A 14,075-nucleotide genomic window follows, 5' to 3' on the forward strand; every position below is an offset into this window, starting at 1 on the left:
CAAATGTTAAGGACTGAAATCAATGTTTATATGGAGACCAACTGGTCCTCAGTATCCTCTGTGGGCATGGCTTGGGAGGCACTTAAGGCGGTTCTTAGGGGTCGGATCATACAGTATGCCTCATTCACCAAAAAATCCAAAGCACAAGAACTCGTGGAGTTGGAAGGAAATATTAAAAGTGCCGAGGCAGAGCTGAAGCGCCGTATGTCATCTGATGGCCTCAGAGAATTGACCCGATTGAAATATAGGTATAATACTATTTTGTCGCGGAAAGTGTAGTTTTGGTTATTCAAGGCAAGACAGTCATACTTTGAGTCGGGTGACAAAGCAGGGAAGCATTTAGCTAGATATATAAAGCAGAGAGAGTCTCTTTCTACCATTCCCTCAGTGAAATCTGCTGGTGGTGAAATTTTTACCTCAGCCAATTATATTAATAATGTGTTTAAAGTATTCTATCTTGATCTTTATAGTTCCACGTCTTCGTCTACTGATGAAGATATTAGAAACTTTGTGGAACCATTAGATCTTCCTAAATTGACGATTGAGCAAAAAAACTCTCTTGATTCTGAGATAACCTTGGAGGAGCTTGACGAGGTAATTAACTCCCTACCTACTGGCAAAGCTCCGGGGCCAGATAATTTTTTAGATCCTATGCTACAGAACTGGCTCTGCTTTTGCTAGAAGTTTATACGGAATCATTAAAGAACGGAAAGCTTCCTCCAACCATGACGCAAGCCCGGATCAGTCTGATTCTTAAAAAGGACAAAGATCCAAGCAAGTGTAAAAGTTACTGTCCAATCTCCCTGATCCAACTAGATGTAAAAATATTGTCAAACATTTTGGCTAACCGATTAAGTAAGGTTATGACATCTCTTATACAGGTGCATCTCAATAAATAAGAATGTCGTGGAAAAGTTCATTTATTTCAGTAATTCAACTCAAATTGTGAAACTCGTGTATTAAATAAATTCAGTGCACACAGACTGAAGTAGTTTAAGTCTTTGGTTCTTTTAATCGTGATGATTTTGGCTCACATTTAACAAAAACCCACCAATTCACTATCTCAAAAAATTAGAATACATCATAAGACCAATAAAAAAAACATTTTTAGTGAAATGTTGGCCTTCTGGAAAGTATGTTCATTTACTGTATATGTACTCAATACTTGGTAGGGGCTCCTTTTGCTTTAATTACTGCCTCAATTCGGCATGGCATGGAGGTGATCAGTTTGTGGCACTGCTGAGGTGGTATGGAAGCCCAGGTTTCTTTGACAGTGGCCTTCAGCTCATCTGCATTTTTTGGTCTCTTGTTTCTCATTTTCCTCTTGACAATACCCCATAGATTCTCTATGGGGTTCGGGTCTGGTGAGTTTGCTGGCCAGTCAAGCACACCAACACCATGGTCATTTAACCAACTTTTGGTGCTTTTGGCAGTGTGGGCAGGTGCCAAATCCTGCTGGAAAATGAAATCAGCATCTTTAAAAAGCTGGTCAGCAGAAGGAAGCCTGAAGTGCTCCAAAATTTCTTGGTAAACGGGTGCAGTGACTTTGGTTTTCAAAAAACACAATGGACCAACACCAGCAGATGACATTGCACCCCAAATCATCACAGACTGTGGAAACTTAACACTGGACGTCAAGCATCTTGGGCTATGAGCTTCTCAAATCAAATCAAATCAAATCACTTTATTGTCACACAGCCATATACACAAGTGCAATGGTGTGTGAAATTCTTGGGTGCAGTTCCGATCAACATAGCAGTCGTGACAGTGATAAGACATATACCAATTTACAATAACATCAAATTAACACAACGCAATTTAAACATCTGTTATACATAATTAAACTCGACTTAAAACATCAAATTAACACAACACAATTTAAACATCTGTTATACATAATTACACAACTTAAAACATCAGATTAACACAACACAATTTAAACATCTGTTATACACAATTACACTCAACAATATACAATAATAACATACATTGTACAGTATACAATATGCTGTTTTTTTTTGTTTTTTTTTTTTGTTTTTTTTACAATATAGATACTATATAGAAAACATCGTGTATATAGAAAACATTCTCCACCCTTCCTCCAGACTCTAGGACCTTGGTTTCCAAATGAAATACAAAACTTGCTCTCATCTGAAAAGAGGACTTTGGACCACTGGGCAACAGTCCAGTTCTTCTTCTCCTTAGCCCAGGTAAGACGCCTCTGACGTTGTCTGTGGTTCAGGAGTGGCTTAACAAGAGGAATACGACAACTGTAGCCAAATTCCTTGACATGTCTGTGTGTGGTGGCTCTTGATGCCTTGATCCCAGCCTCAGTCCATTCCTTGTGAAGTTCACCCAAATTCTTGAATCGATTTTGCTTGACAATCCTCATAAGGCTGCGGTTCTCTCGGTTGGTTGTGTATCTTTTTCTTCCACACTTTTTCCTTCCACTCAACTTTCTGTTAACATGCTTGGATACAGCACTCTGTGAACAGCCAGCTTCTTTGGCAATGAATGTTTGTGGCTTACCCTCCTTGTGAAGGGTGTCAATGATTGTCTTCTGGACAACTGTCAGATCAGCAGTCTTCCCCATGATTGTGTAGCCTAGTGAACCAAACTGAGAGACCATTTTGAAGGCTCAGGAAACCTTTGCAGGTGTTTTGAGTTGATTAGCTGATTGGCATGTCACCATATTCTAATTTTTTGAGATAGTGAATTGGTGGGTTTTTGTTAAATGTGAGCCAAAATCATCACAATTAAAAGAACCAAAGACTTAAACTACTTCAGTCTGTGTGCATTGAATTTATTTAATACACGAGTTTCACAATTTGAGTTGAATTACTGAAATAAATGAACTTTTCCATGACATTCTAATTTATTGAGATGCACCTGTATATATAGATCAGGTGGGATTTATTCGGGCCGTAGCTCTTCTGATAACATCAGGCGCCTCATCAATATCATGTGGTCAGTGGCGAATGATCAGTCTCCGGTCGCTGCCATCTCACTTGATGCCGAAAAGGCATTTGATATGGTAGAATGGGATTATCTTTTTAAGATTTTGGAAATGTATGAGTTCGGGAGTACATTTATTAGTTGGATTAAGTTACTTTATAAACACCCTGTAGCAGCGGTACAAACAAATGGATTAATTTCAGATTATTTTACTCTGGATAGGGGCAACCAGCAGGGTTGCCCTCTTTCCACTTTATTGTTCTATCTTGCCCTGGAACCATTAGCAGCCGTGATAAGAAAGGAGGGTGATTTTCCAGGGGTGATTGCGGGAGGTGTGGTGCATAAGCTTCTGCTTTATGCAGATGATATTTTATTATTTGTCTCTGAACCTACTAGATCTATGCCTTGCCTCCACAGAATTATTAATTCCTTTTCCAAGTTCTCAGGATACAAAATCAATTGGTCTAAATCCGAAGCTTTGGCTTTGACAGCGTACTGTCCAGTAACGGCTTTTCAGCTGAGCGCCTTCCAGTGGCCCAAACAGGGCATTAAATATTTGGGGATTTTATTCCCAGCAAAATTGTCTGATTTAGTTAGTGTTAATTTTGACCCTTTAATAAAAAGATTTTCAAGCGATGTGGGCAGGTGGGCTTCATTACATTTATCGATGATTGGGAAGGTTAATGTTATTAAAATGAATTGTATTCCAAAATTTAACTACCTGCTACAATCTCTCCCTGTAGATGTCCCCCTCTCTTATTTCAAGCAATTTGATAGCATAGCGAAGTCCTTCATTTGGAATGGCAAACGTCCCAAATTGCATTTTAATAAGTTACATAGGCTGATAGACAAAGGTAGGCTAGGCCTACCCAAGATTTTGTTTTATTACTATGCGTTCAGTCTCAGACATTTGGCTCGTTGGTCACTTCCACCTGAGAGAGCCCCTCCCTGGTTTGTTATTGAACAGGCAGTTCTTGCCCCTATTTCGCCATTACAAAGCATCTCTATCAAACTAATCGGAAAAGTTGTTACACCCCGTTATTTCGCATTTACACTCGGTATGGACTAAAGTGTCCAGATTGTTTAAATTGGACACTTATTTAAATGTTGCCTCAAGTATATGGCAGAACCCAAGATTACGTATTGGCAAGTCCCCTTTCTGCTGGCCAGAGTGGATTGTGAGGGGGGTTGCTACACTCGGTGACCTATATGAAAGTGGAGTGTTGAGATCGTTTGAAAACTTGGTCCAACATTTTGGGATCCCCAGACCTCAGTTTTATAGGTATTTACAATTGCGCCACCTACTTTGTACTATTTTTGGAAGTAGCACACACCCCCCTATGGAGGCAGATGCTTTGGGTGAGGTGATTGCGGCTTTTGGAAAAAGTCATGAGGCATCAGTGTACTACTCCCTGTTAATTCAGAGTATGAGGGACGGAGCCTTAACTTCTATTAAGAGATTATGGGAGAAAGATTTGGATTTGGTATTGGAGGATGGAGTGTGGACTAAGAGTCTGAAAAATGTCAAGTCTGTATCTAGAGATGCCTTATTCAGTTCAAGATTTTACATAGATTCTATCAGACCCCCTCTAGACTGTATAGGCTTGGTCTTAAAGACACACCTACCTGCTGGCGATGCCAATCGGAGGATGGAGATATAACCCATGTTTTTTGGAGGTGCGTTGAGATCCAGGGGTTTTGGTTGAGAGTTCAGAATTTTGTATGTGAGGTCTTGGGCACTCGGGCTTCATTTTGCCACAGACACTGTATTTTGGGAGGTGGGGCAGAAATTAATGTGGAGGATAAACATGTGGAGGACTGGGTCCTGACCTGTGTTATGGTCGCCGGGCGGGTGATTTTGAGGGGTTGGAAGTCGGTCGGAGCACCCCCGATTTCAGTAATGGTGCTCGGAGATGGGGAGAGTGGCAGCCTTAGAGGAGGGGTCTTATAGAAGACTGGGGAATCCGGATCTGCTTGTGGGAAAATGGGGTGGATATTTAGCATTCTTGGAGGGTTCTCGGGTGGAATAGTGGAGAGAGAGGGGTAATTGTCAGTGTGTGTGATTTTTATACTTGTATATATGTTTTTTTATTATTATTATTCTTATTCTATTTTTTCCTCTTTTATTTGTTTGGTTTTTGTTTTTGTATTCTTCTATATGTGTTCATCTAAGACCACAGAGATGTTTGTTGAGGTTTGGGGTGGGGTTAGGGAGGAGGAGGGGTGGTAGTGGGTGTTAAAGTTGATTTTGTGTATTTATAATTATGTTTTGTTTTCCTGTGTTTAATAAATAAAAATGTTAATCATAAAAAAATAATTACATGGGCTTTATCACTATGGTCATAATTTTATAAAACACAATTTCATAAATTTTTCTTTGTAAGGTTTCTTGATCAACAGTGTTTCTCCAGTGTTCAAACATCACAACATCCATGCTTACATCATTACACAACACTATCAGGATAAACATACAGTTGTTAAATAACCAAAAACACTCTTGAGGCTAAATTAATTGGCAAAATAAAACTACTAAAAAAACTAGAATAAAAACGAATGGAAAGATAAACTCATTCAATAAGATAATTTTGTCAGCAAAAACTTAAAAAGGAAAGTTCATTTTTAAAATGTAGTCTTGTTTGAATTTTCCAAAACAAAGGGCAATACAAACTAGCCCCTTTAGTGTTAAAACCTATATCTCTTAAAAGTTCATGTAAATATGTGACATGTATAATATTGCTTTTTAAATGCATTAAATTGCACACTGTACGGTGACTACAGTCACTACAACCTGTAAATTCCTGCATTAATCTAATTTTGTCATCTTCCTTTAATCCACGAGTCAGAAATAATTAAAACACTAACATGATTTTCAGACACAACTCTCTGTTTGTGTAATATCATAAGGGTTTACCAGCCTCTTTGGATCCGTTATTAGCATAAAAGTGGCCTAACGACCTTAATATGTTAATAGCTTTAAAACTAATCTCGGGCTCTTTATGAGAGGAGATGTCTCATGAGTAACACAAACACGTGTAGGCATACAGTCACAACATCAGAAAGCTGCACAACATCTTGGGAATACTTTAGGTGCATCTTAACCATGTAAAACACATTGCACTTTACTGTTAATTTGACAAAGGTGCAGCACCTAGCCCCTGCTTACACAATTTGCAAAGTATACAAGAATTGTAGACATTTCTGAGGTAAGAAATAGTTCATATTCAGTGAACTTAGCATCAAATATTCAAATAAATAAATTAGCTTTGAAGATATCAAAGTATGTCTCTTGCTCTCAGAAACCTTTTGAGTCCTTAATTAAAGGTTTGTGGGTGTGCTGAAAACAAAAATACATTTTGGTATCAATAAAGAAAAAACTCATAACCTCAAACTTTATTTGACCAAGTCTGGCATTATGTTCTCCATTTAAAAAGCATGAAAGATGATGTCCGCAACATCGTTATCTCTTGTTTTTGAGGTACTTTGAAACGCACAGACAGTTTTGTGCAGCTATTAAATCCAAGCTTCTCTAAGTCTGGAAGATGCTGATTAGGGTTTGATTGAAATGCGTAGTTGTAATTGACTTTACATTTCCGACAACCATTGTCTTAGCAGCGGTGAGGAGAGTTGGGATACTTGGCCTTCAAGTTCTCCTTGAAGCTCCGGAAAAGGAGGCGGTTTTTACGGTTCTCTTCGTCCTTTCTGCTGTGGAAATCTCCCTGGACCTTAAACCCTTTGTGCACCACAAAGGCATTGCTCACCACGCAGAACCTGTAACCTGCTATGTGAAGCTCACAGGCCTAGAGAAAAGAGTAGAAGAGTCAGTGAATGAGTATGTACCTGAGAGTAAATGAATAAAAATAATTGAATGAAAATATTGGACAAAATGAAGGTTAGTTACCTAAATGTAAGGTTAGTAGACAAAATGTAAGCAACCAGTCAAATGTTAGTTTGAAAATCAAACAAAAAGAGAAAGGTATAAGAAAGGCAGCCAACTTAACATCTTTTTCGAGGGACTGAACCACTCTTCGCATGAATGATTATTCCTGTTTCCATACAAGTTATGAATTTAATATGTGTGCAAAACTGGAATATCACACAAACAATTTGCGAATAAAACAGCATTTCCATCCCAATCGTCACTTCTGGGGAAATTGGTGCAAAATAAAAATGAAAATGGAAGTTGAAGCCACTGTGGCTCTTTTATTAAATGTAATAAATTTCTTGCGGCTTAGAGTGTGTATAAAAACGCTCTGATGAACTTCATGTTCGAAACGGCGTCTGAAAAATATGCCTTTTCAAATGAAACCGTACATTTGAAAATGCATTAATTTCATCATGTTTATGGCTCTCATCCTGGAACGGCAATGAAAACTTTCAAAAACGCTCTCCATAATCGCATTCTTTGGAAAACGATGACATTAGAACAGGGCGGGGTCATGGGTTTTTGGAGCCTTTTTTCAACTTTTCAATGGTCATAGAAACAGCAAGCATAGTAATTACAGTATACAAGTAAATGCTGTTTAAAATAGTTTTAGATGAAGAAAGTATGTCACACTGCATGAAAATGCAGACAATGCTTGAAATTCTGTCAACTACCCACATAATTATGTGTAAATGTTTATTCAGTGCAACAAAATCAATCAATAAAAACAAAACATTGGCCAGAGATTAAAAAATCAGTCAAAATCAGGAAGTCACAGCAATACAATTTTAAATTGGGCCTATAAACATAAAATTTATATTATATATATATATATATATATATATATATATATATATATATATATACACTATATTGCCAAAAGTATTCGCTCATCTGCCTTTAGACGCATATGAACTTAAGTGACATCCCATTCTTAATCCATAGGGTTTAATATGACGTCGGCCCACCCTTTGCAGCTATAACAGCTTCAACTCTTCTGGGAAGGCTTTCCACAAGGTTTAGGAGTGTGTTTATGGGAATTTTTGACCATTCTTCCAGAAGCGCATTTGTGAGGTCAGACACTGATGTTGGACGAGAAGGCCTGGCTCGCAGTCTTCGCTCTAATTCATCCCAAAGTGCTCTATCGGGTTGAGGTCAGGACTCTGTGCAGGCCAGTCAAGTTCTTCCACACTAAACTCGCTCATCCATGTCTTTATGGACCTTAATTTGTGCACTGGTGCCAAGTCATGTTGAAACAGGAAGGGGCCATCCCCAAACTGTTCCCACAAAGTTGGGAGCATGGAATTGTCCAAAATCTCTTGGTATGCTGAAGCATTCAGAGTTCCTTTCACTGGAACTAAGGGGCCAAGCCCAGCTCCTGAAAAACAACCCCACACCATAATCCCCCCTCCACCAAACTTCACAGTTGGCACAATGCAGTCAGACAAGTACCGTTCTCCTGGCAACTGCCAAACCCAGACTCGTCCATCAGATTGCCAGATGGAGAAGCGTGATTCGTCACTCCAGAGAACACGTCTCCACTGCTCTAGAGTCCAGTGGCGGCGTGCTTTACACCACTGCATCCGACGCTTTGCATTGCACTTGGTGATGTATGGCTTGGATGCAGCTGCTCGGCCATGGAAACCCATTCCATGAAGCTCTCTACGCACTGTTCTTGAGCTAATCTGAAGGCCACATGAACTTTGGAGGTCTGTAGCGATTGACTCTGCAGAAAGTTGGCGACCTCTGCGCACTATGCGCCTCAGCATCCGCTGACCCCGCTCTGTCATTTTACGTGGCCTACCACTTCGTGGCTGAGTTGCTGTCATTCCCAATCGCTTCCACTTTGTTATAATACCACTGACAGTTGACTGTGGAATATTTAGTAGCGAGGAAATTTCACGATTGGACTTGCTGCACAGGTGGCATCCTATCACAGTACCACGCTGGAATTCACTGAGCTCCTGAGAGCGGCCCATTCTTTCACAAATGTTTGTAGAAGCAGTCTGCATGCCTAGGTGCTTCATTTTATACACCTGTGGCCATGGAAGTGATTGGAACACCTGAATTCAATTATTTGGATGGGTGAGCGAATACTTTTGGCAATATAGTGTATATATACACACACACACACACACACAGTGCATTCAGAAAGTATTCAGACCCCTTCATTTTTTCACATTTTGTTATGTTGCAGCCTTATGCTAAAATGCTTTAAATTATTATTTTTTTCACATCAATCTACACTCCATACCCCATAATGACAGCAAAAAAACTGATTTTTGATAAATTTGCACATTTATTAAAGAAACAAATCTGAAATATCACATTGACATAAGTATTCAGACCCTTTGCTATGACATTTGAAACTTAGCTCAGGGGCATCCCATTTCTCTTGATCATCTTTGAGATGTTTCTACACTTTGATTGGAGTCCAACTGTGGCAAATTCAATTGATTGGACATGATCTGGAAAGGCACACACCTGTCTATATAAGATCTCACAGCTGAAAATGCATATCAGAGCAAAAACCAAGCCATGAGGTCAAAGGAACTGCCTGCAGAGCTCAGAGACAGGATTGTGTCAAAGCACAGATCTGGGAAAGGCTACAAAAAAATGTCAGCTGAATTGAAGGTTCCCATGAGCACAGTGGCCTTCATAATTCTTAAATGGAAGAAGTTTTGAACAACCACGACTCTTCCTAGAGCTGGCCGCCTGGCCAAACTGAGCAATCGGGGGAGAAGGGCCTTGGTAAGGTCACTCTGGTTGAGCTCCAGAGATCATGTGTGGAGATGGGAGAAATTTGCAGAAGGACAACCATCACTGCAACACTCCACTGATCTGGGCTTTATGGCAGTGGCCAGATGGAAGCCTCTCCTCAGTGCAAGAAAGCAAAAAAAACACCTAAAGGACTCTCGGACTGTGAGAAACAAGATTCTCTGGTCTGATGAAATGAAGATTGAACTGTTTGGCCTCAATTCCAAGCGCCATGTCTGGAGGAAACCAGGCACCACTCATGACCTGTGCAATACCATCCCAACAGTGAAGCATGGTGGTGGTAGCATCATGCTGTGGGGGTGTTTTTCAGTGGCAGGGACTGGGGGACTGGTCAGGGTTGAAGGAAAGCTGAACGCAGCAAAATAGAAATATCCTTAATGAAAACCTGGTCCAGAGCGCTCAGGACCTCAGACTGGGCCAAAGGTTCACCTTCCGACAGGACAATGACCCTATGCACACAGCCAAGACAACGCTTACAAGAGCGGCTTAGGGACAACTCTGTGAATGTCCTTGAGTGGCCCAGCCAGAGCCCGGACTTGAACCCAATCGAACATCTCTGGAGAGACCTGAAAATGGACAGAGCTTGAGAGAATCTGCAGAGAAGAATGGCAGAAAATCCCCAAATTCAGGTGTGCAAAGCTTGTCGCATCATACCCAAAAAGACTTGAGGCTGTAATCACTGCCAAAGGTGCTTCAACTAAGTACTGAGTTAAGGGTCTGAATACTTATGTCAATGTGATATTTCAGTATTTTCTTTTTAATAAATTTGCAAAGTTATTAAAAATCTGTTTTTTGCTTTGTCATTATGGGGTATGGCGTGTAGATTGATGTGAAAAAAATAAATAATTTAAAGCATTTTAGCATAAGGCTGCAACATAACAAAATGTGAAAAAAATGAAGGGGTCTGAATACTTTCTGAATGCACTGTGTGCGTGTAAAGTTGAAACACATACCTTTTGAAGAGCAGATCTTTGCAGAAAGGATAGTTTGGTTATTTTGCAGATTAATTGCTGATATTTTCACACTGTGTGAGTTTTTTGCATCTTTATGTCGACAGTGTCTGAATTCTTTCCCCAGATTATTCTTGAAAAAACATGACAAGTCTTATGCTTTGACAAGTGCTGTTTCTGCCATCCATTAAACAAAGTAAGCCTAAAAGACTCAAGTAGTCAAAAATAAATATTTTCCATCAATTTTTTTCTTTGCGTTTTTTTGGTCAAACGCAAGCATTTTTCAGTAAGGTTTGCAATCTGTGTCTAATTGTGATAAGAAGCGGCACTCGAGTTTCCAGCAGAGCTATGAATACATTATGCAGATTACTGTGTACACCTTTACAAAAATCTAACAGTTCTGGTAAACTTGCCGCAAATTCGCCACTCATTATTTTCACAAGCAAATGAGCTTTGCGGCAAACTCTTCATTGTCGCCAAAGGTTTGATGCAGGTTCACCACAACCGGTGCAGACTTCTGGCAAACATTTACAGTGAATCGCTAGCTCATTTCCATGTGAAAATAATGTGTGGGAAATCTGCGGCAAGTCTGTCAGAACTCTAGATTTTTTGTAAGGGCAGAGCTTTACTTTTTGATTATTTTATTTAGGCTTACATTTACGGTTATTGTATTTGTTGTAACTTTCAGTTATTTGTCTTTTGGTGATTATGCAGAGCTCCTCTTATACTAAATATGTTGCTTTTGGTTGTCACCATTATTGTGATTTGTATGTTAAATGATACAATGCATACCTTGAATGTAAATCGCTTTGGATAAAAGCGTCTGCCAAATGTAAATGATGAGGTCCATCAGTGTTGATCGAACTCAATACGTGAAATGGGATGCAATGAGCCATGTGGAATTTCAAAATAAATGTTATGCATGTTTCTTAACATTATATGTTTCTTGACTATACACTTTGTCGTGGGGCCCCCCAGGCAGGTTGGGGCCACCTATATAGCCTGAAGGAAGGAAACTGAAAATTTAGTTTTTAAACTTTAAAACTGAAAAAGGATTAGTGTGGTCATAACAGCACTGGTGCTCATGGTAGGTATATGTTGAAAAGCTTATTCACTAAAAATCTATTTTTCTAAGAAAAATTGTAGATATATTTTTTACTTCCGGAACACAACTGTTGTACCTATAAGGACTGGCCATGTCCACACTAATCCATTTAGGTTAAAAAAAACAACAACTCAAATTTCAGTTTCCTAATGTCATAGTTTTCAGAAGTATGCAGTAATAGATAGCATTTTCTAAAGTCTCAGTTTTCGGTGGAGTAAAACGGCATTGATGCGCGGGCAGGAGGCGTAAAGGTAGCCAAATCAGTGTGTTTCCAAACGAAAACGTATTAGTGTGGACGTCGCCTTAGTGTCGTTTCCTTGAGTGTACATAAACGGAGATCCAACATTATGATTTTCTCAGTAGATCAAGCATCAAATGGACAGCGTTCGCTTTCTCTTGCAGTACGCATATCCATACACTCACCTGACTGATGCGGTTGAAGCCATATTGCCTGAAGTTTTCATCATATAGAGGAACCGATCGAGCACCAATGTAGAAGGGCTCCCATGGATCTGCCCAATTTATAGTGTACGCCAGCTCCAGTGGCCCAGAGTTTTTGCTGGGCATATTGATCCACTGAGAGTAGTTAGTGGGAGCCTGACAACGACGGCAAAGTTCATCATAGAACGGCCGCACCTCCCCAACCTGATAGAGCTGCACTAGCTCTGACTTTGAGGTGGGCATTTTGCGAGTGTGTCTGATTTCAAAAGCAGGAAGCACGAGGACTTCATTCGCAGCTGGTTCGTGTCTCATCAGCATGGTCACGAACTGGTGGTGTAAATTAGCACTGGGGATCATATCAATGTCAATGACCAGGATGTAGGCAGCATCTGTACCACTACGGGCCACGTTACGGAGGAGGTTATTGGGGTACGAGACATTGCTGCCAATGGCATAGTTTTTATACTTGTCCCGGTGGGACTCAAGCTTTGCGAAGACACCGGAACACCCTTTCTCCTCAAGCCCAGCAAAATGCTCTCTGTCCTGCTCTGGAAAGCTGGCCATCTCACCCGAGTGGCAGACCAGATGGAAGTCCACCAGAGCTTGAATCTGAGGACAGAAGAGGCTGAGTGCGTAGACGAAGGCGGTGGCAAACTTGACATCTTGACCATGGGCGAATATGGCTATGGACAGAGGATTCTCCCAGCGCTCCAGCAAAGAGTTCAAGTGATGAAGGTTATTGATAGTCGTGTGCGTGGCCAAAGTCAGGTGGTGTGATCTGGGATCTGTGCCTGGCTTCTGACTTGTTGAAAAGTCACTTTTGATTAGATTCTTATACACTCGATACTGGCCGCTACCATCGAAGATGCCACCTGTGGATAAAGAGTATCTGAGATGTTCTCGCCTGGGGTTCTTCTCTGCTTGATGTGAAGTCTTTTTGGAGCCAAACAACTCAGAATACTTGTAGCGCTGCTGTTTGCCGTGCAATTTTGAGATGAAAGACAGATATAAAAGCTGCAACAGCGCAACAAGGAAAAGGGCACTGAGCACCACTTTAAACACGGAGCATTTTTTGGAGAAATGCATTACTATAGTTGTTACTTTTAAGTGAAAGTGCATGAAATAGATCCTGAAATAACAAGCTTTGTGGCTGCTGTAAACACAGATTACCTAGGGAATGCCTGGGTGCCACTAGCAAGCTAGGACGCCCTCGTGCATGCATCAGACAGCACTTGCATCGCAGCAAGCTGTGGTAAAGGTCACTTTGTTTAAATATTTGCGCGGGAATTGAGTCGCATGTTTGGCTGCATAAAACGACGCCCTATAGACTGCTATGCAACAGAAAAACGAGCGTTCGCGAAGATCAGACACTGCGCATGGCGTCGCATGTTTATTCGGTGTGTTTACCGTCGCGGTTACCGTAAACACTCTACAACTGGCTCTTATGAAACGTTAGCATAGGTGTGGGCGATTATTTCGGTTTTCCTGTTATAAATTAAGATTACAAGTTAAGTAAATATTAATTTAATATTAGATTTTAAAAAGTGATAGATAATGTATAATATATATAAATTAGATTAAAATTATGAATATTTCATTCCTTTGAATCACAAGACGAGGTGGCCGAGTGGTTAAGGCGATGGACTGCTAATCCATTGTGCTCTGCACGCGTGGGTTCGAATCCCATCCTCGTCGATAGCATTTTTGTAAATCGTTTAGATTAAAGATACACTATGTCAACGTACTGTGCACAAAATGCACTCGATGACTTCTAACCTTCACTTACAAATGGGTACCTTGATAGTACTAGAGAGAGGACTCTAATAAACTACCAGTCAAATCTCTGAACATCTCTGACTGAATTTGTTTCTCATAATCTTTTTAATATTTAGATGTAAAGTTTTACGCTTAAAATGAGAGTTTA

At 40.2% G+C, this 14,075-nt stretch overlaps 1 protein-coding gene and 1 non-coding gene across 3 annotated transcripts; one reads left to right on the top strand and one right to left on the bottom strand.

Annotated features, from left to right (window-relative positions):
- Positions 1-5,293: 5,293 nt before the first annotated feature.
- Positions 5,294-13,548, bottom strand: LOC127453025 (beta-1,4-glucuronyltransferase 1-like). Of its 2 annotated transcripts, XM_051719021.1 has the most exons (3): positions 12,134-13,548; positions 10,609-10,738; positions 6,610-6,752 (listed from the first exon to the last, which is right to left on the bottom strand). In XM_051719021.1, the coding sequence occupies exons 1-3, from the start codon at positions 13,268-13,270 to the stop codon at positions 6,745-6,747; spliced, it is 1,275 nt and encodes a 424-aa protein (XP_051574981.1). In that variant the 5' UTR covers positions 13,271-13,548; the 3' UTR covers positions 6,610-6,744. The 2 variants fall into 2 exon arrangements, with proteins under 2 accessions (XP_051574975.1, XP_051574981.1); XM_051719015.1 differs by lacking the exon at positions 10,609-10,738 and having other exon boundaries at positions 5,294-6,752.
- A 216-nt stretch (positions 13,549-13,764) lies between these two features.
- trnas-gcu (transfer RNA serine (anticodon GCU)) lies at positions 13,765-13,846 on the top strand. The gene has a single exon. It is a non-coding gene; the product is annotated as a tRNA-Ser (tRNA).
- Positions 13,847-14,075: the final 229 nt, after the last annotated feature.

Source organism: Myxocyprinus asiaticus, chromosome 2 (assembly GCF_019703515.2).
Source record: "Myxocyprinus asiaticus isolate MX2 ecotype Aquarium Trade chromosome 2, UBuf_Myxa_2, whole genome shotgun sequence".
Lineage (NCBI taxonomy): Eukaryota > Metazoa > Chordata > Actinopteri > Cypriniformes > Catostomidae > Myxocyprinus > Myxocyprinus asiaticus.

Bases quoted from the DNA above. Each gene is read 5' to 3' on its own strand.
- LOC127453025 (XM_051719015.1), bottom strand. From the start codon at position 13,270: ATGCACTTTCACTTAAAAGTAACAACTATAGTAATGCATTTCTCCAAA. The intron at 6,753-12,133 runs GTGAGTGTATGG...TCTTTTCTCTAG, and splicing joins GCTTCAACCGCATCAGTCAG to GCCTGTGAGCTTCACATAGC.